This window comes from Copadichromis virginalis, linkage group LG7 (assembly GCF_057382275.1).
Source record: "Copadichromis virginalis isolate Kocher_CV1m ecotype Utaka linkage group LG7, C_Virginalis_male_GT1.1, whole genome shotgun sequence".
NCBI classification, from domain to species: Eukaryota; Metazoa; Chordata; class Actinopteri; order Cichliformes; family Cichlidae; genus Copadichromis; species Copadichromis virginalis.
The window spans coordinates 17,769,697-17,796,759 of record NC_140624.1 but is presented as its reverse complement, the minus strand read 5'-3'; the positions used below and the strand labels follow the sequence as shown (position 1 = coordinate 17,796,759).

General features: G+C 41.6%; 2 protein-coding genes across 2 annotated transcripts; both read right to left on the bottom strand.

Annotated features, from left to right (window-relative positions):
• Positions 1-9,832: 9,832 nt before the first annotated feature.
• Positions 9,833-17,821, bottom strand: LOC146704854 (potassium voltage-gated channel subfamily A member 1-like). The gene is made up of 2 exons (XM_085462276.1): positions 17,123-17,821; positions 9,833-16,484 (listed from the first exon to the last, which is right to left on the bottom strand). Exon 2 carries the CDS (start codon positions 16,229-16,231, stop codon positions 14,756-14,758), a length of 1,476 nt encoding a protein of 491 aa, XP_085318402.1. The 5' UTR covers positions 16,232-16,484; positions 17,123-17,821; the 3' UTR covers positions 9,833-14,755.
• On the bottom strand, positions 17,822-22,336 carry LOC146704853 (shaker-related potassium channel tsha2-like). Its single transcript, XM_085462277.1, has 2 exons — positions 19,525-22,336; positions 17,822-19,414 (listed from the first exon to the last, which is right to left on the bottom strand). The coding sequence occupies exon 1, from the start codon at positions 22,034-22,036 to the stop codon at positions 20,609-20,611; it is 1,428 nt and encodes a 475-aa protein (XP_085318403.1). The 5' UTR covers positions 22,037-22,336; the 3' UTR covers positions 17,822-19,414; positions 19,525-20,608.
• Between the last annotated feature and the right edge of the window lie 4,727 nt (positions 22,337-27,063).

Genomic DNA, 27,063 nt, shown 5'->3' with positions numbered 1-27,063 from the left:
GAAAAAGAGAGCCTCAAATCAGAAGTACTTGACTCCCTGGAATAACTCTCAAATGGGCACCTTAAAGGAGGTAAGTTGTAAACTGGAGAGGAAAATCAAAAATTTAGAAGAACATCTTTTATCCTGGAAAAATAGTTTATAAAAAAGCTAGAATATTCATCATTGATTGAAGAAAATAAGAACAACCTTAGGTTTCTCTTCAGCACTATAGCGAGGCTGACAAAAAGTCAGGGCACCATTGAGCCAACCAGTCCTTCAGTGATAACTAGTAATGACTTCATGAATTTCTTCACAAATTTTTTTTTAATTATTAGAGAAAAATTACTCATAATCATGTCACAGATGTAACATTATCTACTTTCAGTACCATTGATATTCATTTACAGTCTTTTTCTCCAATTAAACTTTCTGAGTTAGTTCAGAAATTGCTTCCACTATGCGTGAAAGGGTTAGGCCAATCTCCAACCTTCTATTCATCTCAGAAATTCCTGAAAGAGTAGTTGTCAAACAGCTAATAGATCATCTGATCATCTGTAGAGGAATGGCTTTTTTTTTTTTTTTGGCTTATTTAAGTTTCACCCAGGTTTCAGAGCTCATCACAGCTCAGAAACAGCTTTAGTGAAGGTTACAAATTATCTTCTTATGGCCTCTGACAGTGGAATCATCTCTGTGCTTGTCCTGCTAGACCTCAGTGCAGCGTTTGATACTGTTGACCATAACATGTTATTAGAGCAGTTGGTGCAAGCTGTAGGTATTACAGGTACTGCACTGCAGTGGTTTGAATGATATCTATCTAATAGACTTCAATTTGTTCATGTAAATAGAGAGTCCTCTTTACACACTAAGGTTAATTATGGAGTTCCACAGGGTTCAGTGCTAGGACCAATTCTGTTTACATTATATATGCTTCCCTTGGGCAGTATCATCAGAAAGCATAGCATACATTTTCACTGCTATACAGATGACACCCAACTTTATCTATCTATGAAGCCAGATAACACACACCAATTAGTTAAACTGCAAGAATGTTCGAAAGGCATAACCTGGATGACCTCTGATGTTCTGCTTCTGAATTCAGATAAAACTGAGGTTATTGTACTCGGTCCTGAAAATCTTAGAAATATGGTATCTAACCAGATTCTTACTCTGGATGGCATTACCTTGGCCTCCAGTAACGCTGTGAGGAACCTTGGAGTCATTTTAGACCAGGATATGTCCTTCAATGCACATATTAAACAAATATGTAAGACTGTTTTCTTCCATTTGTGCATTATCATTTTGAAATATCCTGTCTCAGAGTGACACTGAAAAACTAGTTCATGCATTTTTTTGCTTCCAGGCTGGACTACTGCAATTCATTATTATCAGGATGTCCAAAAAATTCCCTGAAAAGCCTTCAGTCCATAATGCTGCAGCAAGAGTACTGACGGGGACTAGAAAGAGAGAGCATATTTCTCTTATATTGGCTTCCCTTCATTGGCTCCCTGTTAAATCCAGAATTGAAAAGGTCATGAGTAATTAGGCCCCTTCTTATCTTAATTACCTTATAGTACCATATCACCCTATTAGAGCACTTTGCTGGATGTGGGCTGGATCAGGTGACCCTGAATCCTCCCTTAGTTATGCTGCAATAGGTGTAGGCTGCTGGGGGATTACTTACCATCCCATGATGCACTGAGTATATCTTCTTCGGTCACCTTTCTCACTCACTATGTGTTAATAGACCTCTCTGCACTGAATCATACTTGTTATTAATCTCTGTCTCTCTTGCACAGCATGTCTGTTGACCTGTCTTCCTCCTCTCATCCCAACCGGTCGCAGCAGATGGCCCCGCCCCTCCCTGAGCCTGGTTCTGCTGGAGGTTTCTTCCTGTTAAAAGGGAGTTTTTCCTTCCCACTGTCGCCAAAGTGTTTGCTTAATGGGGGTCATATGATTGTTGGCATTTTCTCTGTATGTATTATTGTAGGGTTTGCCTTACAATATAAAGTGCCTTGAGGCGACTGTTGTTGTGATTTGGCGCTGTATAAATAAAATTGAATTGAAACTGAATTGAACCTAACTGTATTTGTCACAATAAGATGTGTTAAATTGCAAGGGTAGATGGAGGTAGTTGAGTTAAAGGAATAATTTGCCATTTTGATGAAGATTCTGGTCAGTTAACATTCTCATGTGTTTGGTAAATATCAGTCAGCAACTTACTTTTTAAAATGGAGACACATTCTCTGGCCTAATGCAAAAAAAACTCCCACCCAGCACTTTCAAGTACAGTAATTACATTTCTGCTTTAATCTGTATTACAAACAAAGTTTAAAAACAAGAAGTTATGTGCTGGGGTTTATTTCTTCCATACTCTTCACTGGTTCCTTGTTACCTCAGTATCAGTACAATATCATTCTAAAACTTCGCTCTCATAGAGACAGCTTACTTGTGCTTCCCAGAGTTTCCAAAAGTTAATTAGCAAGTAAAGTTTTCAAAGGCTGGACCAGTCTGTCTACACAAAGCAGACAATTTAGCAAAGAACCTATTTTGAATTTAATCTTTGGGCACTTTGGTACTGGCAGCCTGTCACAAAAACATGTTATTTCTTATTTCTTGAATATAGAAAATGTAACAGTAAAACAGTATGTTTGCATCCGCAAGTGGACTCTCAAAGAGCTACTAGCTGATATTTTGGTATTTCTCTGCATGGTTAAATCTGAAGAAATGATGAGCAGTACCTGAAAGTCATCTCCTTAAAAAATAGAAATAATCTCCCAGAAAGCTCTGACACAGGGCCAGAGAGAAGCATCTGGCCCTTCAGCTGATCCATGTACTGTTTGTAACAAAACAAACAAAAAAAACCCCAAACAACAACAACAACTAAGGTATGCCAAATTACACAATAATTGGAATAACAATCAATGGCCACAGGTCTTATGGATCCAATTTTAAAATTTGTGGGTCAAATCATTCATTCATATGTAGGCTTGCATTTCAGTCAGTGGTGTTGGAGATCTTCCCAAAGATGATGTATCTATAATTTATGGAATTATAGATGTAGAAAAGTAAGATCAGATTAAGATCCATCATGCGATACTGTCTGGAAAGCGTCAGATTGGCAGCAGCTTCATTTTTCTGCATGACTGTGATCACAAACACACTCCCAGTAAAAGCATATCTGGATAGAAAAACAAACAATGAAATGTTATCGGTTATGAATTGGCCTCCCTAGGGCCCAAACCTGAACATTATTGAAGCAGTCTGAGATCCTAGTGACAGACAACAGAATAAAAGGCAGCAAGCATCCAAAGAAAAGCTTTGAATATCCTTCAAAAAGCCTGGAAAACTATTCCTGAAGACTACTTAAAGAAATTATAAGAGAGAGTTCAGGCTGTGTTGAAAAATAAAGGTGGTCATTCAAATGATTGACTTAAGCTTGTTAGAATCATACAGACTCTGTTTTTGCCTTATATACTGTATTTCCATGTATATTTATGCATGTTTCAATAAACCACTCCACCTATTTCCCATTTTTCTGGCAAAATATAAAGAAATGAGAGTTGACTCGAGACTTAAGACTGAGAATTTAGCTGAACTCAGAGCGTTTTTTTCATAAGGGAGAGGTGAAATAGATGTCCTGACTTTTGGCTCTCTTGTCACCACCATGAGAAAGTTGAACCGAGTGTATCGAGCCAACAAATAATCCAGCACTTCTGTCTGTATGATCTACCAAACATCATCTCCAGCATTGCAGTGACCTTTTCTGGTGGCTCAGACCCGACTCAGCATGCCCAAAGGGTTGTCGGGTTGTGTATATCTCAGCAGTGCTTCACATGGTGATATCCTTTTGTGGTTTTGTATTTGCCAGCCTTCTTGAGTTCAGCGGTGTAATTGAAGCAGGAAGGTCACAGCGGCAGTTTTGTTGATGTTAAGTTTTGAATTTTCTCCCTCAGACAAGTACGCTGATGCTGCACACTGGGCAGGAGAAGCATGTGAAATGAGATCCACATCACCCAATACCACAAGGACATATTCACACTGTGAGCACTGATAACGGATTCTACCAAATCTTGAGAGGATTTAAAGAAAATGTCCATAACAAAAAGTATTTAAACTGATGTGTTTTGAGCTGCGCGCTGGTCCACCGCTTTGGTCCAAACTGAAAAGCTACTACAGGTATTGGACTGAGTGGTTTTGTTGTTCCCAGGTAAGAAATGACTTTGATGATCCCCTGAATTTTCATTTAACAACACCACAACATTTACTTTTATGGGTCAGAGTGAACTCTATCAACACGTTGCTTACAGACAAGTTCCCCTGAGGGACATTTGAAGACCTTATTTGACCTGGAAAACTAATGAAGCCTCAGCTCTACTTCGTGTTTAGTGCTAATACTCAAATTCTGAGGTGCTAAAAGCAACAAATATTCACTTTTGTTTTTTTGTTTTTTTAAAAATGGAGTGTTTTCTGCAACCTGTTGGGGGTGAGGGGAGGGAGAGGGGACGAAAGAAAGACTGTTAAAGACTAATAATAACTAATTTATTCATTTTTAGACATATACACATAACATGCCTCTTTCATGCATCCACCTGTAGATTCCAAGGGGATATTTACTCATCACTCCCAAGTTTCCATGTCTATTACGTCTGTCTTGATGTCAAATTAAATGCAGTTATCTACTGTAATAAATAATTTTAAACATGAGAGGTGGTGTCTTTAGGTTCAGCTTGGGGTGCCAAACTATATGTTAACATGATGAGTGAATAATGGAAACTGAGTAAAGTCATGAGATTAGCGGCTGATTTCGGAGTTTTTCTTTGGGAACTTTCCCCTATATGAGCCACCAACTTCACTGGATCTTCTGTATCGCCACAGAAATGTGGGGCTGTCAGTGGCCTGAAGTGAAGTAAAGAGATACATTTAACTGCACTAAGTTTCACAGAGACCATTTGTGGACTTCTACGAGGACGAGGAAATTATGGATATGCCCTTAATTATTAAACAAGTGTGTCAGCAGCTTGGTCTGATGGAGGTAATGCAAAGAGGAAGTGGGCCAGCGAGAGGGCCTCAGCGACTGGGGGTGGTGGTGGTAAGAGACGGTGGTGGGCTTGGACTTTGGGCCCAAGGGCTTTGCCTCAAGCATGGGAGATCCAATAATGCTGTCACAGCTATTTTGCACATTGTTAACAATGAAGTACCTGTATGATGCTGTTAGACGTGGGCTGCTGTGCACAGACTTGTCACTGATTTGGAGCTATAAATTCAACACCAGAGGACACTTGAGATTTGATATAGAGAAATCATACGATACTGTGCATACACAGCTGACTGGGCCTCAGTGAAAAGGCCCTTGAGAAACATTTTGGATGACATCGACAGGAATGGCATTGCATTTTTGTACGAGGGCTGTGGAATGAGTGTCTGTCTTCACAGAAATCAATCTGGGACTATCAGGAAGCCTGACTCAGGTGAATGGGCCAGCCGTTGTGTGCGAGTATGTGTGTGTGTGTGTGTGTGTGTGTGTGTGTGTGTGTGTGTGTGTGTGTGTGTGTAAGAGAAGCAGAATGAATAACAGAGAGAAGGAGGTAATGAGTACATGCAGCCACAGTACATCTCCATGCAGACCCAGCTGTAAGAACTTTTTGATCACGCATTTGTCTAACAGTTAACTAATAAAGTTTAATTCTCTGAGACGTGCTTAAGTGGTTGCGAGCTGCTCTAAAGCTTCCAGGGAGAAGGAGGAGGGATGCATTGAGCTCAGCTGAGGCCTGCTTCACCACAGCACTTCTGACTGTGCTCAGCAGGACAGTGGCTTAAACCCTCACAGCTTCAGCTACACTGAGGATGTTTCCTGGGTACATCTGTTCTACAACATGGCACTGCAAACAAACATCTGTGTGTAAAGTGAACTTTCTAAAGCAGGGGTTCACTAAGCACCCATTTGAGAAGCTGGTGCATGGATTAGTGTTAAGTTAGCGTTTGTAATGTGTCTATTCAGAGAGCGCTGATTTATGCTGATGATTGTCATTTTTAAGCCAAAGTGGAAACAAAGGTGAGATCTTTTAGAGACCATGTCATGTTTCTTGACTTTTAAATTCTTAGTCAATATACAGTTGGAAAAGTGACTAATAGTAATTTGATCGCTTGTAGAATTTGTAAGTTTGCTCACTTCCAAAGAAATTAATTGACTGGACACTTTATTTTAATGGACAGAGACACAGAATATCAGCTAAAAAAATCCAGAAAAAATGCATTACATGAAAAATATAGACTCATTTTCACAAAGTGAAATAAGTTTTTGATCCCTAAGCAATACACGACTTAGTACATGGTGGAAAAGATCTTGTTAACAAGCAAGATGCTTCTTGCAGTTGGTCACCAGGTTTGCACACATCTCAGGAGGGATTTTGTCCGACTGCTTTTTAAAGAATCTCTGAATCCTTTACATTTCTTAGCTGCCACTGGGCAACTTGAAGCTTCGGCTCAATCCACAGATTTTCTAAACGATTGAGGTCTGGAGACTGGCTAGGCCACTCCATGGCTTTAATGTGCTTCTCCTTTAGTCTCCTTTGTTGCCTTGGTGGTATGTTTTGGGTCATTGCCATGCTGGAACATGCATTCACAACCCATCTTGAGTGTTTTAGATGAGGGAAGGGAACTCTTGTCCAGTATTTTGCAGGAGATGGTCCCATCCATTGGTCCCTCAGTGCAGTGAAGTTGTCCTGTAGCCTAAACAGAAACACAGCCCCAGTGTTGTTTTACTGTGGGGATTTTGTTCTTTGGATCATACTCAGCATTTTCTTCCTCCAACACGACACTCCCACATCGATTGGGTTTTTTCTTCATGGAACTTTTTGTATTTTGTTTAAGGTGTTTCATCAATTATGATAAAGGATGGTTTTTGGGTTAATATTCAGTCAACGATGTCCTGCAGTCTGGTCTTCTCCACTCTACGCCTTAACACACCAACTCTATTTTTTTCTGTTAACGACATTTAGAAGGCTTTGATAAATAGAACGGACAAACTGAAACGATAATGCTTTCTCTATCGTATGACATGAACTGCGGAACCAAATACTTCATATTCAACCTTTGGTTCATAGCCCTTGGAGATATTTGTTTCCTATTGTAAACAAGTACCCTAACACACAGCCCACACACTAACATGTGTGTTAGTCAATGCTTTGTGTAGTCTGTTTTCTTTGTGCCACAGTGTTTTTACAAATCATGTTTGCTGCCATAAATACACCTTCGTCCTGCGTTAAATATTCACTAGATTACCAAATCTTAGCTAAAAATAGATCAGGACAAATGGACAATTTAGTCTTGTTTGTTTTTTAAAGATAAATTATTTATGGGTTTTGTTACAGAAAAATAGAGGCCAACATAGTCACAGAGGTGCAGACAGCACACAAACCCTCACCCTACTCCATTCACAATCCCAACATGCTAACCAAAATAAAAGCATCAAACAAAATAACAACAAAATAACAAAATCTATTCTTATATAAAGGTAAGACTGGTGTAGAAATTTATAGTGCATCATTTGCTGTTTTGGACTTCTGGATGTCCACATGTTGTTGTGATTTGTTGTGATTTGAGGCTGTACATATAAATACAATTGAACTGAATCGTTATAGCTAAAGAAAAAGCAAAACACGAGAGGTTAAAGGTTACAATCATAGGGATGTAGTCATGGTCAAAACGACCTGGTCCAGTTCAAACTCAGCATCAGAATGGGGCAGAAAGGTGATTCACGTGACTTTGAACTTGGTGTGTTTGTATGTCCCAGACAGGTTACACTGAGAAAAGGTAGATGTACTGGGATTTTCCCACACAACCATTTCTGGAGTTTAGAGAAAAAGGCAGTTCTCTACTTAAATGATGCCAGAGGTCAGAGGAGAACAGTTTATAATTTGGAATTCATCAAGATCTTGTTTACTGTGTTATCCTGAACTGTAAAAGCAGATTTGTGCCTCCAGTGTGCTCAAAAACTGAAAATATTAATTACTTAACTTAAATACCAGTGACTCATTAAATAATAATAAATGGTAAATGGCCTGTATTTGTATAGCGCTTTTCTAGTCCCTAAGGACCCCAAAGCGCTTTACACATCCAGTCATCCACACATTCACACACTGGTGATGGCAAGCTACATTGTAGCCACAGCCACCCTGGGGCGCACTGACAGAGGCGAGGCTGCCGTACACTGGCGCCACCAGGCCCTCTGACCACCACCAGTAGGCAACGGGTTAAGTGTCTTGCCCAAGGACACAACGACCGAGACTGTCCAAGCCGAAGCTCGAACCGGCAACCTTCCGATTACAAGGCGAACTCCCAACTCTTGAGCCACGATCGCCCATATAATAATTATGACCTTATTAACAGCCAATCAGTTTGGTCCCATGGTTAAGCTGTAGCAATGCAACACTCCTTTGAAATCAAATGCAGAATTGTAAAGTAAGGCAATATTTAGCTGACTAAACAGCTTTGAATTGACTCTTTCTGTGGGATCAACAGTCACTTTCATTAACTTTATTAATGATGAACTCACTGCACTGTTATTTTGGATCAGTCTTTGCTGAGAAAGAAACAAAACAATGTCAGAGTAGTCAAGTATTTATTTATTCATACCAGATATAAATGGCCAACAATTTAGTTATGGAAGTATTCAAATGAAAATAAAAACTGGATGCTAAAGACTGAAAACAGAAAAGCTACACTGCAAATAGGTAAAGGAGACAGGGAAAAAAGTGGGCCTGAGCGTGATGGCAAAAGATTCGTGTTTCAGTGGAATCTTGGGATGCCTGTGTTGGTTTAAATGCATGTAACAGAGAGTAGAAAACTAACAAGAGTGGTGTGAAATCCTCTGCTGTTACCGAGCCCCTCTTTTGCACGCTGCCTTCTGTTATTCCAGTCCAGCGGGGCTTACCAGCAGAGAGAGTGAGAGAGTCTATGTGCAAGAAGAGCGGGACCAGCGCCAACTCACCCCACCCTTACTGCTGCTGCCTGCAGAGTGAGGAGTGCTGCATTTCCTGAGGGCAATGCAGAGGAAGGGAGAAGAGGCTCGCTTCTGTTCAGGTCACCGTACGGCAAACAAAAAGCAGGGAAAGTGAGATGGGCAGAGTCAGGTGGACAGCGGTAGACAAGCTGCAGCATTCACCAGGATGGCTCTCTGCTGTAGGTGTTAAACGCACCGTCAGAGGACAGGAGTGGGAATAAAGCTTTTTTCTTTTCTTTTTTTACATTCAAAAAAACTGCACCCACTTCTTTAACTTTCTTTGACTGCTCTGTGACCGGATTCTGTCAGACACTCACAAAATCAAGATGTTTTAGAGTATGGTGAAAATGCGATAATTTATGGAGAGCAAAACCGCAACACTGATAACAGGTCAGCAAATATTTTGATAGTAATTGTAGAGCAGGGGTTTTAGACTTTCACTCTGACAAAATTAGCGGTTTGAGCATGTTGCTTTGTGGCTTCAGGACATACTGGTGTACACTTTTCTTTATATTCTGTCATTTTATAGAGCTAGGAAATTGATAGATAATGAAAAGGTGGCTAAGAGTGAAGCACTTCAGGTGTCTGACATGTGTAACAACTCGGAGGTGATGACAGAGGTAAGCAGCCCCCCTCCTGGGACAGGAGGATTAGTGTAGACCCATTACCTTGCCCCCATGAATCACTGTTAATGGCTTCAGTGATAGGATCCAGTAGTAGTGAAGGTATTTAAATGGAGACCTCAAGTTGTGCTGTTAGAGCCACACGGTAAAGTGAAGTCTTTTATGAATAAGCTCGTCCACGCTGCAGATATACGCCCCCATTCCCAAGCTGAAATGAGCATACACCATCTGATCCTTAAAAATTTATTGAAGTTAATGTCAGATGAAATCATAAGTGATATAAGAAAAAAACAAGTAACCCTTGCATAGATCACAGACCATGCCTTTGTCGTCATCCGACAAACTGAACACATTGTAGCATAACCCTTGGTAAACACAACATGACAATGGCGGCTGGATTGGACAAACACAATTTGAGTTTGGCTCGCTCACTGGATGAAAAGAAGAGGAGACGAGTTCAACAGTCCTTTAGGCGCTTTGCTCCAAAAAAACAAACAAAAAAACAGGTCCTTCCCCATCGGTGAATAAATGTACAGTCCTGACAGAAAAGACAAACTCGTAGCCATTCTCATACAAACAAGAACTTCTCCCAGTATTGTCACCTTTGGCAAGTGAGATACACAACATCGCAACATTCAGTCATGTTCAGTGCCTCTTTATAAGCAGGCAAAAAGAAATGGAAAAAAGCAGTCCAACATCGAGACTTTTAATAAACAAGTATGCCTTTAAACCAGTGAAGTACAGAGGAGGGTGTGTGGCACAGGCCCTGTTTAGACAAGCTGGACACGTTTCCCACAACGCTGTCGTTACAGTTTAGACTGAGATCAGAGGGGGCGAAATGTCGTTCGAGAGAGGATTTCAGTCCTACAGTGGAGATAAAGTCTAAGAAACTAGCCCTTGACGTCCTTGCTCACATTCAGAGCCTCGCAAGCACAACCTGAACATCACGCACAGACGCTGACAAACGCCGTCTCAGTGATGAGGTCAGCGCTAAAGTGCTTTTAAGAAATCCAGCAAAGGACACGACAAGTTCTGAACAGGGCCTTACAGGAAGCCTTGGTGCAGATGAAAGCAAGGGTTTTCTTTCTTTTGTTTTTTTTTTCTTTTAAATGATGCAACTGTATTATAGTTGATCCACAGTTTGAAAGGCAAAGCTCATGCATTCTTCCATCAATCATGCAGTTTTTTGCAATTAGTAGACTTCTGTAGAGATACATTTTAGCAGTAGAGATTTGGAAAAAAAAATGTGAACGTGGTGATTTTGAATGAATCGTGGTTTTTTTTTTCATCATCTTCTTGGAACCAAAAAGACAAACTTTTTTTTTTTTTTAAATATATATAGTTTGTACACTTCTTGTCCATATCATCTAGTGTAAAGCACGTGGTCATAATACAGTAGTTTCATTATCATGGCTTACTTGGAGGAACATTTTGTTTTGATATTCCAGTATAAGGCATGTTCTTCCTAAATCATTCATGTTACGGTGCCACCACAAGTCAAACAAAACAAAGGAAACTAGGAACACACTTTAAAATTGTTTCTCATATATAATTGTAGTATATATTGGTTACTTTATCTTACTGTAGCTAAACTGCATGTTATTCTCATGACATTTTGTGATATTTTTTTCTTAATTAAATGTTTTTTTTAAAGATCTTCTCACTCATGTTTGTTTGCAGAAGCATAGCATCTGACAGGAAGCTAAACAAATGAGGATGTAAAATAATTTAGGCACCTTCTCTGTCTTTCTCTCTAACAGCTGATTCTCTGTAAGTGTGCTCTAGGCTCTTCCTTTGGGACTCTGCTATAAGTCTGACTGAACCCTTCGGGCGGCTTTGTTCCTCGCAGCGAAACTTCAGTCCGACCGGGGAGCTCAGTGGGAACGGCCACTGCTGCAAAGCCTACATTTGGATTTCTCACAAGAAAATGTCAGCCTCTACAACTGACCACTCTGACCTTTGCAAAAAATCTCAGCACGAAAGACAAGAGGTTGGTACATAAGCAGCCCTGTTGTATCTGTCAAGTGTTTTTCTGACATTCAAAGTTGTGTTCCCATTTTTACAAAAAGCTTTTAAGGAACAGGTTACCTCTTATTCTATTGCTGTTAAGAATGCATGTTTCAGTTGGGTATTTGAATGTGTAGCACCATTCACACATGCCCTCAAAGCAGGAGTAGTGACAGTAATGTAAATGTGAGGGCAATCACTTGTATCTTCATCCCCTCGTGTTGGCGTTTCATGCAATCCTTCAATGATTTCTGGGTAGCTGCATGTAAGAAATTGCTATATTTTTTGTATTCTTTACGAGAAATCCTAGATAGAGTGATATCGTTCTAATTTTTTTTTTTTTTTTTGCATTTACTGACATTTGCCGTGCCTGAGGTGGACACACTTCATCAGTACAGTACAGAGATCAGTCCCAAATGAAATGACGGACAGTGCCGCAAACTACTCAACCAGCCACCAACAACATAACAGAGAGGAAGATAAATTACTGAGAAGGAAATCATCTTTTCCAAAATGATTCAGGAAGGCTTGCTTCAGCCGCAGGAAACGTGTTAAGGGAGCAAAACAAGAACGGTAGTCGTGTACTAGCACCGCAAAGAATAGCCAAACAACTCTGACATTCAAGTAGCACTGCAGTGTTTTCTTTTTACAGGATACTGTCAGGAGTGTGCTAAATGTAAAAGGAAACAAGGCAAAACAAAAATAACAATAGCATACAGTACAGTATAAAATCTAGCTATCATTCAGAGAAATTATTCTCAATACTGAGTGTAGGTTGATGTACAGTAGCTGGAGAATTTCAAGTACATTTTGTTCTACTCTATCTGCAGTCTGCTTGTCTGGAACAATATGCTGAGAAACGATGCACGACGAATGAACAAGCACAGGCAAAAAGAAAGGAAAATCTCACTAGTAAAGAAAAATAAGGACTTACGCAGCAGAATAAAACAACTGTGCAAAGAGATGGGCTTCACTTTGCTGTGCATCACATTGCCCAAAAATTTCAGTGTGACAGCTTTTAAAACTAGATTCAACTTCTCTGCCGTTTTTAAACACATTCGCTAATTTTCCTGTGACACTACGGTAACTTGACATGGCACTGTTTCAAAGAAACGGACACATTAAAAAGTCGACCTCATCCCATTAGGAGAGTCAGGCAATCTCTACAAACTACAAACGCGTTCTGATTGTGCGTAGCTTTGAGTGAAAAAAAGGAGCAGGATTGTGGTACACTATTTACCCTAAGTGCTTGTGTAAAGGCTATGCTTTGGGACTCTCACATTCAATATTGCATGACTGCAGTTTACACTTAAGGTTCCATTTTGCATTATGGTATAGGAAACCCTGCGTTGAAGCTTGCAGCTCTGCAGTGTGTTTGCAATGACCTCACTGAGGTAGAGACCTTGAAAGGATGCATGGTGCACAAAGAAAAGCATGAAAAACAAAACAATGGATATTCCCTTTTGAAGTGGAGTGGTAAACATGCAGAGTACAATACATTGCTGCTCAAGGGTATAAATAAGTGCATGACAGCATAAAAACGGGTTTGTGCATGACAGCATGGATCTGTTTTTTTTTTCCTATCATATTGACCCAAATCACCTGCTCACCTGGCATCATAGCATCATAGCAAACACGGTTTCAACACTAAGACAGAAGGTGGACCAGCTCTGCTCAACCACACAAACACCGCTGAACACAGAGGCACTTTCACTGGTCCTGTTGATGAAAGGGGGAAAGGCACTAGCAACTAAAGTCAGAATATATTTCTGATAAATATCCTTCTCGGTGGATTCAAAACCAGCATGACCTAAATTGGAGATGGAGACAGAAGCATGAGTTTAATCTGTTCTGTTGTCAAAAAAGAAGGTCCATGCAGTGCACTACTGACTAATACAGTAATCGGTGCTTATTAGGATTATATGCTTTTTTGATAATATTTATTCAGTTTCTTTGCCTACTCTTAAATGATAAACTCTGCATCCTGAAGGTAGGTTCGGATATATTTGACCACAATTCAGAGACATCCAGAATTTGATTTCCTTAGTTTTCCTGACAATAGGGCACCACAAAGTGCCAAGATTTAGCAACAAGCTGTATACTCACGTCATGCATTAAATATACCAGGATACAAAAGTACCTTAGTTGACAGACCATAATGCAGGTTACTTTTTTTTCATGCTATGATCTCATTTATGTACTGTTCCCTTAAGATTTAACATTCAATTTCTATACTTCTAAATGATTTGCATTTTCGAACCAAAAACTCATCCAGTGCACTCGGTGTGAAAACAGAATGGAAGAGGGGCAGGGTGGGGGGTTGTAGGAGGGAATGGAGGCAGCTATCCAAAAGAACATCCTTTCCGGTGTTGTGAGATATGTCTTGTGCATGCCAATATCAAAATGGAAAGTCTCTAATCATGCTCATGTGAAGCTCACGTTCTCATTGTGCTGTGTCGCGTCTAAAGGGCATGGCATTGAATCACTTGGTGATGACACAATTACAGCAACTGCTGAGGAAAAAAACGAAACTAAACAAAAATGAAACAGCAGCATTGCAGATGTCTGTGAAGCAAGTAGATCGCCGTCTGTTTATATCCAAACAAGAGAGATCAGTCTTCCTCCTATAAGGTGCTTTGCCGAGTAGAAGATCCTTTGCGGAGAGAACGGGGAATGGAGGGAGGGTGTGTGTGGGTGGGGGTGGCGGGGGGAGGTCTCCTAACTTTTTTTGGCGCTTACCATTTGGCCGCAGATGCTTGCATGTCTGCAGTCATTTCTGGTGGGTTGTGCAACTTGCTGAAATGTTATCTGTACTCCATGCATATAAGATTTTAATTATCACACTGTGGTCTGAGAAGACGGCGTGTGCTCTGGGTCCTCGAGGGAGCCTGGTGTGTGTGTAATGATCAATGTCTTCTCTCTGATGTGACTATATATTTGTAGTATCAGAATAATAATTCTTTCTACCTGTCATGTACTCTAACAGCTTTGTTTTGTTTTTTTTCTGCTTCCTTTCGGTATAGCTGAGCATAATTGCAGGCCTAATGCCATAGAGTGCTTTGGGGAGGTAAATGAAGCATTCCTAACTTACAGTCTACTCCATCTATAACAGTCTCGTAGAGAGACTAAAATTCCTAGCTAGTGTCTAAACATCAGTAAGCAGCTTGCTTTTGTTTACACAGTTCTGGTTGGCTATAGTGCAATTGCCAGTTCTGAGGTTTGCCTCCCTAAAGTTATCGATGCTATTGTTTATGTCTCCATCAATCTCCATGTACTCTGATTTGCTGACGGTAGACGAACTACGGCGGCTGGAGTTGGTTTCAGACGGGATGTTGGGAGTGCTGACGTTGAGCAGCTGGGCTTGCTCTTCTCCCTCAGTTTCCCTGTGGTAGAAGTAGTTGAAGTTGGACACGATGACAGGCACTGGGAGAGCAATTGTCAACACTCCAGCGATGGCGCACAGAGATCCAACAATCTTGCCTCCTATAGTGACCGGGACCATGTCCCCATAGCCCACAGTTGTCATGGACACAACAGCCCACCAAAATGCATCCGGGATGCTGCCAAAGTGCGAATCTTGCTCCTCTGCCTCAGCAAAGTAGACAGCACTGGAGAACAAGATGACTCCAATGAACAGAAAGAAGATCAGCAGTCCTAGCTCTCGCATGCTGGCCTTGAGGGTCTGTCCCAAAATCTGGAGTCCTTTAGAGTGTCGTGACAGCTTGAAGATCCTAAACACCCTGACCAGACGGATCACCCTGAGTATGGCCAGAGATGTTGCCTGCTCTCCCACCCCCTCGTTTTCTGGGTCTTCAGCCAGCTCAGTGCCAAGTGTAATGAAGTAAGGGATGATGGCCACTATGTCAATCGTGTTCATCATGTTCTTGAAGAAGGCCGGTTTGCTCGGGCATGCTAGGAAGCGTACTATCAACTCAAAGGAGAACCAGATTATACAGAGAGTCTCGATGATGAAGAAGGGGTCAGTAAGGATGTCGGGCTTATAATAAATTGTAATGTTCCCCACTCTCTCTATTCGGCCTGCTGGATCCTCTTTCAGTTGTGGTAAAGTCTCTAAACAAAATATAACTATTGAAATCAGGATCACCATCACGGACACTATGGCAATTCCCCTGGCAGGGCCCGAGCTTTCTGGGTGCTCGAAGAGGAGCCAAATCTGACGCTGGAACTCCTTCTCGGGTAAAGGACGCTCTTCCTCCCTGATGAAGCCCTCATCCTCACGAAACTTCTCCATCGCCTCTACTCCCAGCTCGTAAAATTTGATTTCTTCTGAGAACATATCCAAGGGGACATTCACCGGTCTTCTCAGCCTCCCCCCAGACTGATAGTAATAAAGGATGGCATCGAAGCTGGGACGGTTTCTGTCGAAGAAGTACTCATTTCTCAGAGGATCAAAGTACCGCATCCTCTTTTTCGGGTTGCCCAACAACGTCTCCGGAAACTGGGAGAGCGTTTTCAGCTGCGTCTCAAAACGAAGACCGGCTATGTTGATAACCACCCTCTCGCAGCACTCGTGGTCAGTGTGGTCAGGGGGGTAGGTGTCCTGAGGGTGGCCAGGGACAGCTGAGGTCTCGTCCATATTATCGCCCGCTACTACGGTCATTTTGGGACGAGGAGGTGATTAAAAGAGGGGGAGGAATTTTGCTGGGGTGTTGGTTAGTCTGGCTGAGCAGGCATTCAGGATTGGGAGGAAATTTTCCACTCCTCAGCTCCCCGCACCCCTGAAACTGTTGGAGACGTCCCCAGATACTAGGGGGGGGGCTGGCTGCTTTGCCTCAGTGCGGCTCCACTGTGGTTCTTGCTGGCTTGACCATTGCTCCTCTCCGGTGCATCTGCAGCTATTGTTGCTGCTGCCTCTGTCACCAGGAGAGAGGAAGAAAGGCAGAGATAGAAAGAGAGAGAGAGGGAGGGAGGAAATAATGGGATCAAACAGCCCAAGATATTTGCTGTATCAGCATTTTCTGCAGTTTATTTATTTATTTATTTATGTCTCTCAGTGTGCATTGAGTGCAGTTATCCAACATTTAACGTGTAAGGAAACACATGTGGTGGAGAATTTCTGTAAAATGTGTCAAATATGACCACTTTAAAGCTCCCTCTACAACTTAATAGTGACTTTCTAGTGGTGATATGATGCGGCAGTTATTTTCTACCCTGGCTTAAAATTCCTATTAAAAACAAAATCCACTGGCATTTTCATGTAGTTGCAAAATATTTCCGTAAAACGCTGACAAAGAAACGCAGGATCTCTTTCTTACAGAAGAACAACAGTGATTTGTCCTACGCCACTCACAACAGCCTGAATTATGACGCATAACATTAGCTGTTATTACTATTTGTACATGTAAGCACCCTGCAGCCCAAGTGCGGGGGAAATGTGCAAAAGCAGTAGAGTGAAAACACTTCAGCACCCCCACCACCACCACCACCAAAAAATCTACCTATGAATAAAAATAATCTAACCAGAAAGTGTTACATAAGTTTCGAGGCTTACCGTGGTTTGATCTTGAAAACGTCTTGAATGCGTCTTATCCTCGAGTAAAATCACCCAACAGCAGCGCGCCAGTGGGTGTCATGTGGCAACTTCACATTGTACCAGCAAAAAGAAGAAGAAGAAGAAGGAGAGGAAGAAGAAGAAAAATCCTAGAACCTCACTGTGCCCATCTCCATCCAAACTGTGTCAGTAAAGCACGATACAAAATCAGGTTTTTAAAGAAAAGAATTCTTGAAATGGGGTAGTGAGGGGAGCCTGAGATGGAAAATGAGCGAAATAAAAAAAAAGGGAGAGAGGATCGCAAAGCTGCGGCGTTGGCGGCACGGTGCTGTGAGCAGCTCGCTGTATACCGCAGGAGAAAATCTTGCACTGCAGTTCGGGGGGGAGATACATTAAGGGGCAATAAGCGAGCCCTTGACATTTCCAGACATCACTGCATCAGCAGAAATCTGTTTTGGTTTTTTTTTTTTTTTTTTTGCCACTAGACAAGATGACGGGTAGAGTGGGCTTCAAGGCGGCATCGAGAGCGAAATGTTTCTGTTTTTTTTATGAATAAATAAATAACATTGGTGAACTGAGAGAGAGTCAAGTGTGGCAGCGATGTCCAAATGTTTGCTCAACAGTGTCAAGCATGTTTTGCTGTGCGTTTTACATGCAAGTGCAGGGGAGGCGAGGGAGAAAAGAGGATGGGGAGGGGAGGGGAGAGGAGAGGGAGGGCAGCAGAAGGAGGAGGAGGAGTTGGAAGGTTTCGACGCAATGCAGACCGGCTCTACCAAAGCACGCCGCCAGAAGTTCTCCATACACCACAAAAACAAGAACGCTCGTGTGCCAGCGCTGGTGCAATCACACCGCAAAGAAAATACAGAGATCCCCGGAACCCACTCCACGTCACATCTGAGATCATCTATATCTTAGAAAATGAGAATCTAATCAGTTGTTTGGCGATTAAAGCATCCGCTTTCCTTTCCGTCTCTTAATGATTTAAGGATTAAATCGTTAGTTGGTCGCGTCAAGGACTTCGATGCGCAAGTCTGTATCTGAGCCAGTGCATACCAGATTCGGTGTAGTAAGTTTGAACATTGCACTAATGAAGAGCGTGCTACATTTTACTCATCAGCAATCGGTTTGAAGCCCTTAAAGCTACAAAGTACTGCTTCCTCTCCAGGCTGTGCAGCTCTCACATCCGATTCTTTATCATACGGAGTTTAAAAGGTTCCTCAGTGGTGAAGTCGCTGTTAGATTTTGGCCCCTGAAGGCATGCAGGTGTACCAAAAAAGGTGGGGAATTTTCCATAATGCTCCGCTGATGACTTTCAGCACCGCGGACAGCGCAGATGATTGATCGACGTCTGAAAACTTCCTTCGAAACAAAAATGAATAAAAATAAAATAGACGCACTGACAACGAAGCAAGTAAATAATCTGCTCCATTAGTTAATTGCTGAGCTGTATGCAGATACCTGACGGTGTGAGCAGATGGGCTCCTCTTACTTAAAGCAAGCATCTTCTAACTTTCAAAAACACAGAATAAACACAAAAGTCGGGTGATCGGATTTCTGTCTAATTTCTTAAAATGTGCTTAAAGACAAACCCCTTCATTTATCACTATGACATTTTATTAGGTTAATTGGTTTCGTGGCAAGACAATCCGATGTCTGCTTCTGCGCCCATTTTCCACGATTCAGCACCAAAAGTGATAAAAACGTATTAAACTAATTAGTGAGCATAGATTTTATTATTTAATTTTCTTTTTTTAACAAAGGGTTTGGTGTTTTTCTTTTCTGCTCTCCTCGGTGAAACAATGAAAAATGACAAGTGGTATTTTCTTCTTCATGAATCATTTATCAAAAGGATTAAGTTAAGTTCACGTTCGTGTTTACATTAGAAAAATAAATATTTTATTACATTTTTAATCCACAATGAATTCAGGTCATGCAGACGTTGCATTGTAATGCTCTGGCCTAAGATAAAATAAAGGTACTTTTTTTTACAACGTTGCATTATAAGCGGCAAGAGAGCAATATATACACAGTTCTTCTATACAAAGAATGCATGGTCATTTTTAAAGCGTACACAAAAGAATGTTTTTTTCTAACACAAAAACGTATGTCCATTACACAAGACTGAACCTTTTCCATGCGTTTCCACTGTAATGTCTCTGTAGGTTATAATACTGGCTGTGCGAGAATAGTCCGTGAGAAACCGATCCAGTGTTTTGGAGGAGAAGAGAGCGCCACGCGTGTGTCTTGTTGTGACTCTGTGGGAACAACAAGCTCCACTTAATCTTCTGCCTCCTGCAAGTAAGCACAAAACAAAACCCACCCCGTTAACATTTAGGAGGTGAGGGAAAGCAGTCGAGCATGTGCTGACCTTACTTAACCGCCACAAGTATCCGGATACATACAGAGTCAAATAGCAGGATCTCGGGGGCTTATGGCTAAATCAGTAAAGGCCAACTGCAACAGTGCAAAGACACTTAAGCTAAAGCGTTAATTTTGCGCACTGAGGAGCCTGAGCAGGAGTGCTGACTGCATGGATTTTTATCATCCACACAGCGGCGCACAGAGCTCACTTGTTCTTACAGACCAGAGTTCCACAGAAGCACATGTCCCAAAGAAAAATAAAGACAGTGACGATTTCTCTCGTCTTTCATATTGATAACTTTGAATTTCACATTTTTTTGAGATTTTATAATGCAAGAAGAAAATTTCATCAAATTAAAACGTGACACACACAGGGCTGGAGTCCCTGTTAACACACAAATGTACCATCCAAGAGGTCATTAGATCTTGACATGGGGGCTAAGGTGAAGCAGCAAGGTTTACAAAAAGCAGGATAAAAGTGATTAAGAGTGGGCACGAAAAACTGTTCACCACAAATCAACATCTGAGCGCCAAGTGCTCTCGTGACTGCAGCCATCTCGCCACAGAGCAGCCAAATACAGACACGCACATGGCCAGCATAAATCCCCGCTCTGGTTTACACGACGATTGTTTTTTTAGTGGTTCTGTTTATTACTGGTGCCGAATTCTTTTCTCTGGTTTTATTTAAAAAAACAATAGTTTTCATTAACAAAAAAGGATAATGTGCGCTTTGTTTTCCAATGCCTTTGTGCGTAAACAAAGTAAGGCCACATCACTATTGTCATCTACAGAGGGTTTAAAAAAATCTGCAGTCAAACCAAAGTCAGGAAAATCTCCCCAGTTTTATTTTTGCTTGTTTACTGGAATTTCCTCTTCGAGTCTGTTATCATAAACTGTTCACTGATGGTGTGAAAGCCACAACAATGAGCGTAATGTTTTTGTTTTTGATTTTTTTTTAAATACCTGTGTGTTACATAAGCGGGAGGAATTACTGTTTTCTTCATTCGTTTTAGTGAAATCAAGTCAAGCTTTATTCTGAGGTGAGTTACAGACAAAAGGCTCAAAACGCCCACAGAAACCTGTGTCCACTGAAACAAAACTCACCAGATTTTTTTGAGGTCTTCTTTATACATCTGTCAGTTTCACTGTGTATGTCTCCACTGGAGTCACGTGTAGATGTGTCAGAGCTTCTAAGTCGTCGCTTTCTTGGTAGGACTCGGTTTTGGAGAACGACTGGTTACTTTTGATCGAATCACTTTCACCGAAGGGCTGCGGCTGATGTCCACAGGTCACGTGTACGTATTGGAGGTTTTCTTCCTGTTTGTTCTCTCTGTGGTAAAAATAATTGAAATTGGACACGATCACAGGAACAGGTAGCGCTATAGTCAGCACTCCGGCGATGGCGCACAAGGATCCGACGAATTTACCTCCGATAGTGGAGGGATACATATCTCCATAACCGACTGTGGTCATTGTCACCACGGCCCACCAAAACGCATCAGGTATACTTGTAAATCCAGACTCGGGGTCATCTACTTCAGCAAAATAAACCGAACTTGAGAATAAAATAACTCCAATTAGGAGGAAAAATATAAGCAGCCCCAGCTCCCTGAGGCTCGCATGAAGCGTTTGCCCGAGAATCTGCAGGCCCTTTGAGTGTCTGGAGAGTTTAAAAATCCTGAAAACACGGACCAGACGGATGACCCTCAGTATGGCTAGCGAGGCCGCCTGCTGACTGCTGCCCTGGTGCTCTGCGAGATCAAGGCCCAGGGTGATGAAATACGGAGCAATGGCTATAACATCGATTAGGTTCATCATGTTTTTGAAGAAAGCCGCTTTACTGGGACACGACAGAAACCTCATGGTGAATTCAAAAGAGAACCACACAATGCAAAGTGTCTCCACCATGAAAAATGGATCTGTGAACGGACTAGGCGCTTTCCCTTGCGCACTTGCATTGACCTGGTTGTCATGCACTGCGGGGACCTCTCTGAACTCGGGCAAAGTCTCTAAGCAGAATATAACAATGGATATTAAAATAACCATAACAGACACGATGGCAATCATCCTTGCGGGTCCGGAACTCTCTGGATACTCAAACAGAAGCCACAACTGGTGCTGAAACTCGTTGGAAGGCATCGGTCGGTCCTCCTCCCGAGCCAAGCCCTCGTCCTCTTTGAAAAGCTCTATGGTCTCTTCCTCGAGTTCATAAAACTTTATTTCTTCCAGGAAAATATCCACAGGTACACTGACGGGCCTCCGAAGCCTTCCTCCGGACTGGTAATAATAGAGGATAGCATCGAAGCTCGGTCTGTTCCTGTCAAAGAAGTATTCATTTCTCAGCGGATCAAAAAAGCGCATCCTTTTACGTGGATCTCCCAAAACCGTGGTCGGAAAGCGAGAGAGTGTTTTTAATTGCGTCTCAAAACGCAGACCTGAGATGTTTATGACCACCCTCTCGCTGCACTCCTGGTCTGCTGATTCCACGTCTGCAGCATCTTGTAACAAAGGAGTAACGGCTACAGTCTCTTCGTGGTTCTCCACCACAGTCATCTTTTTCACCCCGCCGAGGGTAAACCCGTCACTCACCTCCTTGGAGGCTTCCTCTTGCCCTTTTGCTTGCACTCCCTCCTGTCTCTCTTTCTCATGCAGCCGCCCGAGATTCAGGCCAAGTCCCTCCTTTTCTTTCTTTCTTTCTTTTTTTTTTAATCTAAAACTATTTTTACTTGGTGATATGCAAAATGATTTGGTTGTTGTTGATTTACGCCGCCCTTTTGTCAGGTTAGTGCCTCTGAACTGTCAACTTTCAGTGGTGCACACAGATCTCCACTTGCATATGCTATACCAAGAGAAGGCTATCATATTCACACCATTTAAATCTCCAAAGCCCTCCCCAAGTTGGAACACCAGATGACACTTGCTGCTGCTGTCCCTCTCATACCAGTCACTGCACTGTGGCAGTGCAGTGATTTTCCAAGTAAACATGTAGCCTTAGAACACGTACTTTCAATTTGAATTTTATGTTTTGCGTGATATTCCACACTTTATAGTGCCCTGTCTTGTTTTGTTCAGTGGGGGCTGATACCTTTTCTTTTTGTTTTCAGATTCAGAGTCTATTCAGAAACGCAGTCTCTCACTCTGCAGGTCCTTCATTCATGAAATCATTGGGTTATTCTTGTTCCAAGGGGAACCTCCACAACCCAGGCTGTTTCTACTTTGGGCCACAGCCTGGTATTTTAGATACCAGATGTACAGATGAATGTAACAAACAGATATAGCTTAGTTGAGCACCATGAGGGGTTTTCTTCTGCAGCTACTCATTAGAAGTGTCTTGAAATGAATTAGATGAAATAACCTGAATGCTTTGACGTTCTGGGCCTCGTTTAACCAGGGGCCAGTGGAAACTGCTGGCTTGACTGATACTTGAGCAGCCAGAAAAGATGGAGCCTTCTGGAAGCTGCAGCCAAAATAACATTCATGGCTTCTTTTATTTAAAGGGCTCAATTATATAAGTTGGAGCAAGTGGAGCCCCAGAAGACAACTGACCTATAGCCTCATGGTTACTGATATTCAGAGGTGTCGAGCAACTCAGTTGCAATTCTTCAGACCTCGTTAGGCCCTTGTCAGACTGCAAATCCAATCAAACAGGATAAAATGTATTATTTTTCTCTTTCTAACAGTTTGAATCTGCCGCTACAACTAGTGAAGATTAGATAATAATGAAACATACAGACAATGTGCGGCCTACACGGTGAACTTATATGTGCACTGCAGCAGCAGAGTGATCTAATTATAGCTCGATTTTTCCACTTTCATAAAGCTGTGTCAGTTATGTCATATACTGCAGACACACAAGCACAACAATAGCACCGGGGTGCTAATCAGGGTTATTAAATTCAAACGGGATGCTTTGCCTTATTATGCATACACAGACAGTATTTTACAGATAATTATATTCCATTATAAGTATATTTCACACCAAAGGGCGTGCTTCTTTTTTTTACTGCAATGTTAACAAGCCAAAGTTGTCAATAGAGCTCAATTGTTCACCTGCTGAACAAAAGGTTGGATCTCAGACTCGCATGTCAGTTTTAGGACATTGTTCCACCTGCTAATGTGTTAGCATATAGCATTCTCCAAATGACTGTCTGGGTCAAGCCAAGGTGTCAGGCCTTGGCTGTATCCAGGGAAACAAACAATAACAAACAAGTTAAGGAAGTGACACATGGCGCTCGCGTATCTGTCAGAGCAAAAAGAAAAGGCTCAAAGAATCCACAGTTGATAGTTCAGCGAGGATGGGCAGCAACGTCCTTCGGGGTATTCATCTGATCCCATTTGATTAGTTGCTAAGAGTATGAAATTGTACTGTGCGTGTGAAATTGTACGCACACACACACACACAAAGTATCCATTTAAACCTGTGGATGGATATGCATGTGCATGCAATGAGACACATGCCATTCAGCCAGCAGGGTGCATGAACGCTGACAGTAAGGAACCTCCCATCATTATTAATGGCCTGACCTATGATTGTCAGAGAATCCCTTGGCAACAAGACCAGGTGAGTTCACCGAGCACCTCATACATTAAAAACTTTCTTTCTGGTTTTGTTGAGAGCATTTTTTATCATCATATTTTAATAACTCTGAGAGCAAATATGAACTATATTGATTTTCAAAATAGCACGATGCAAATCATGTAGAAGCTGAGCGAATAACAGATAGCCACGTCTTAAAATGAACACCTTCTAATAATCATATATTACTATAACATTTCAGCACTGCTCACATATTAAGATGAGCACTAACTATATTTCTTGAAAAGGCGTCGATATATATATTAGCCTCGTGATTAATTGCACCTGATCCGTTGAAGCTTGCCTTTGTCTAAATATACACAGGTTGAGTTTCCCGGCTAACCCATTACAGACGTGAGGTAATCACAGTAGCAACTTGCGTGAGTGACCCCCCTTGGCTTTCAGCTCCTCCCCAAGCCCAGGCCAAGAATTTGCCAAGTGTACGTGTGTATTTCTGTAAGCGTGCATCTGGCGCTGGTGCGGCTGGTGAATGAACGCATGTGTGTATCATGTTTGCGTGTGTGAGGGTGTGTTAATAAATAAGTTGAAAGAGGAGTTTTTCTAAGGTCAGCAACGCGAGTCAGCAGGTCCTTCGGATCGTATCGTTGCGGTGCCAGTGACTCTGCTCAAAATGAAATAGGTGGCATTTGAGCCAGTCTGACGTATGCCCTTTAACGCTGGTGATGACAGCTTCTCAGGCTGGAATGAGTCTATAGCGGTGGAGTTATATCTGGGAAGCTTTATGGTAACTCTGAAGACTTATACAACAATCCCAAGTACAGATAGAGAATGAGGGGGCTGTCAAGAGCCCATTTAGGTTCAATTTGAGCCAAATTGACATAAAGTCAATCATTTTTACAGGTCTGATGAACATCAGATGAATTTTTGACAGCACAATCCATCTTTACTCAAACTTCTTTAGTCATCCGTCCTAGGCGTTTGACCTTCACCACATAGAAATGTGTGAGTTATTAGTGTGACAGTAGAAGGTGGCTTTCTTTTTCCTCCATGCAAAGTGGAAAGTTTCTGTGAGATATGCAACTTTAAGGCATGTCAGTGAGAGCTGGATTTATGACATCACATGTACCAGTGACAGTGGGTGACTGGCACAGGCGTGTTGTGGATATATGGGGACATATTCATCTTCAGCGGGGAGGGAGGAGTAGGTGCGATTTTAAGATTACGAAAGTAAGAAAATTACAAAAGTAATATAAATGCGCTGTATAACAACTGCTACAGCAGCAGGTCAGTGATGTTTATTAAATAGATAGTAAGGCTCTGGTTCATTGTGAATTACAGTTATTTCTTGTATATAAACAACGGGTACATTCACACAGTGTATGAATGTTATATCTGGGAAGCTTTATGGTAACTCTGAAGACTTATACAACAATCCCAAGTACAGATAGAGAATGAGGGGGCTGTCAAGAGCCCTTTTAGGTTGTGTGTGTGTGAATGGGTGGATGACTGAATGTAGTGTAGAGCGCTTTGGGGTCCATAGGGACTAAGTAAAGCGCTATACAAATACAGGTCATTTACCATTTACCATTTACAAAAACACAAAAAGGTTTATGACTTTGTTGATCAAAATGTTGTTTAAATCAACTAATTTTAGTTCAACTAAACATTTTAAATTATTCAAAATTTTAAAAAGTCTTACACATCCTCCTATATTGCAGTTTGAACTTTTAGCAGGGGGGTCAAACATAAGGCTTGGGGCTCAGAATCAGCCCGGCAAAGGCACCAACCTGGCCCACTGAATTAATAAAATGTGAACTATATTCACATTCTATAATAAATTGTATGGCTTTTCCGAACGATTAAAAGCCTCCCACCGTGGTCTTTCATACTAGACCAAAGTAATTAACTAAGAGATAAACAGTTGAAGTTTGTGTTTTATACACGACAGTCTTGCCAACGCGCTGCCAGAACTTCCTCTCTAATTTTAGACATTTATTTCTTACAATTTAAGTCTAAAGAGTCATGCTGAACGATTTCTTTCATTTGCAGTGGCAGAGACGTATCATTGAAATTGCACTTCTTTGCCTTATACGAAGATATCTGAGGGAGTTAAACATCTTTGCACTGAAGACAGGGGATTTTCCCTGGACTGGCCCACTTAAAATCAAAGTGACCCACAATGTAAAATGAGTTTGACATCACTAACATGTGTACAAGAGCATGTGTGTGTTTTATATATGTGTGGGTTTAATCCTATATAACCGTTTTTATTACACATTTTAATAATAGGACTGCCTACATTTTAATCAAGCATCATTGTGCACTGAAAACATTCTGTTTTAAACAAGTTTAACTCTGTTTTAATTTGCACATATCACAACTTGCATATTAGTATCAGTGCATACTTGAAAGAACAACTCAGATGCAACCCCTATTTAGGGTTTATACTACTTTAAATACGCAAGAGGCCTTCTCGATGTCGCCTACAAGGCAAAGTCGTCTTTAATTTTGCCCAAGACTCCTACTGGAATTCTGATCAAGTGATAATGGCTATTCTTAGTCAAAAACTGATACAGTAGGGTAAACTACGTGCAGCTTACAGCATACATTTTGGTCTTCACTCATCAGCCAATGTATATGGCAAAGATGTGAGGACCATGCGCAGCTGCATCTAATTAATAGTGTGAAAGTTTTTGCCTAATAGCACCTAAGCTGTGTTTATACCATTCCCATTACCCACTCTGCAAGTGAGGAAAGTACGTAGTCCCCTCACTCCGAGGTGTCTGTACCCAGGGCTTCCACTTTAGAAAGAGGATACCCCACTCAAGCTGTTTGCCAGTTCCTGCATTTTGATAGCCACCACTTTTAGACTGCAGTCATCTGAAGTTGATGTTCCTGTTTTTGCTGATAGGTAATGAAGCATGCAGCAAGACTTGAAACTGGATGCCTCAAATCCAGAGGGCAGGGTTCTTTGGAATTACCTCTGCATGTCCCATCCCACACCTACCTCGGATTATCATTTCACTTCTTGATCAAGCCTTTC

Excerpts from the sequence above, each read along its gene's own strand:
- LOC146704853 (XM_085462277.1), bottom strand. The coding sequence starts at position 22,036 with ATGACTGTGGTGGAGAACCACGAAGAGACTGTAGCCGTTACTCCTTTG.
- LOC146704854 (XM_085462276.1), bottom strand. The coding sequence starts at position 16,231 with ATGACCGTAGTAGCGGGCGATAATATGGACGAGACCTCAGCTGTCCCT.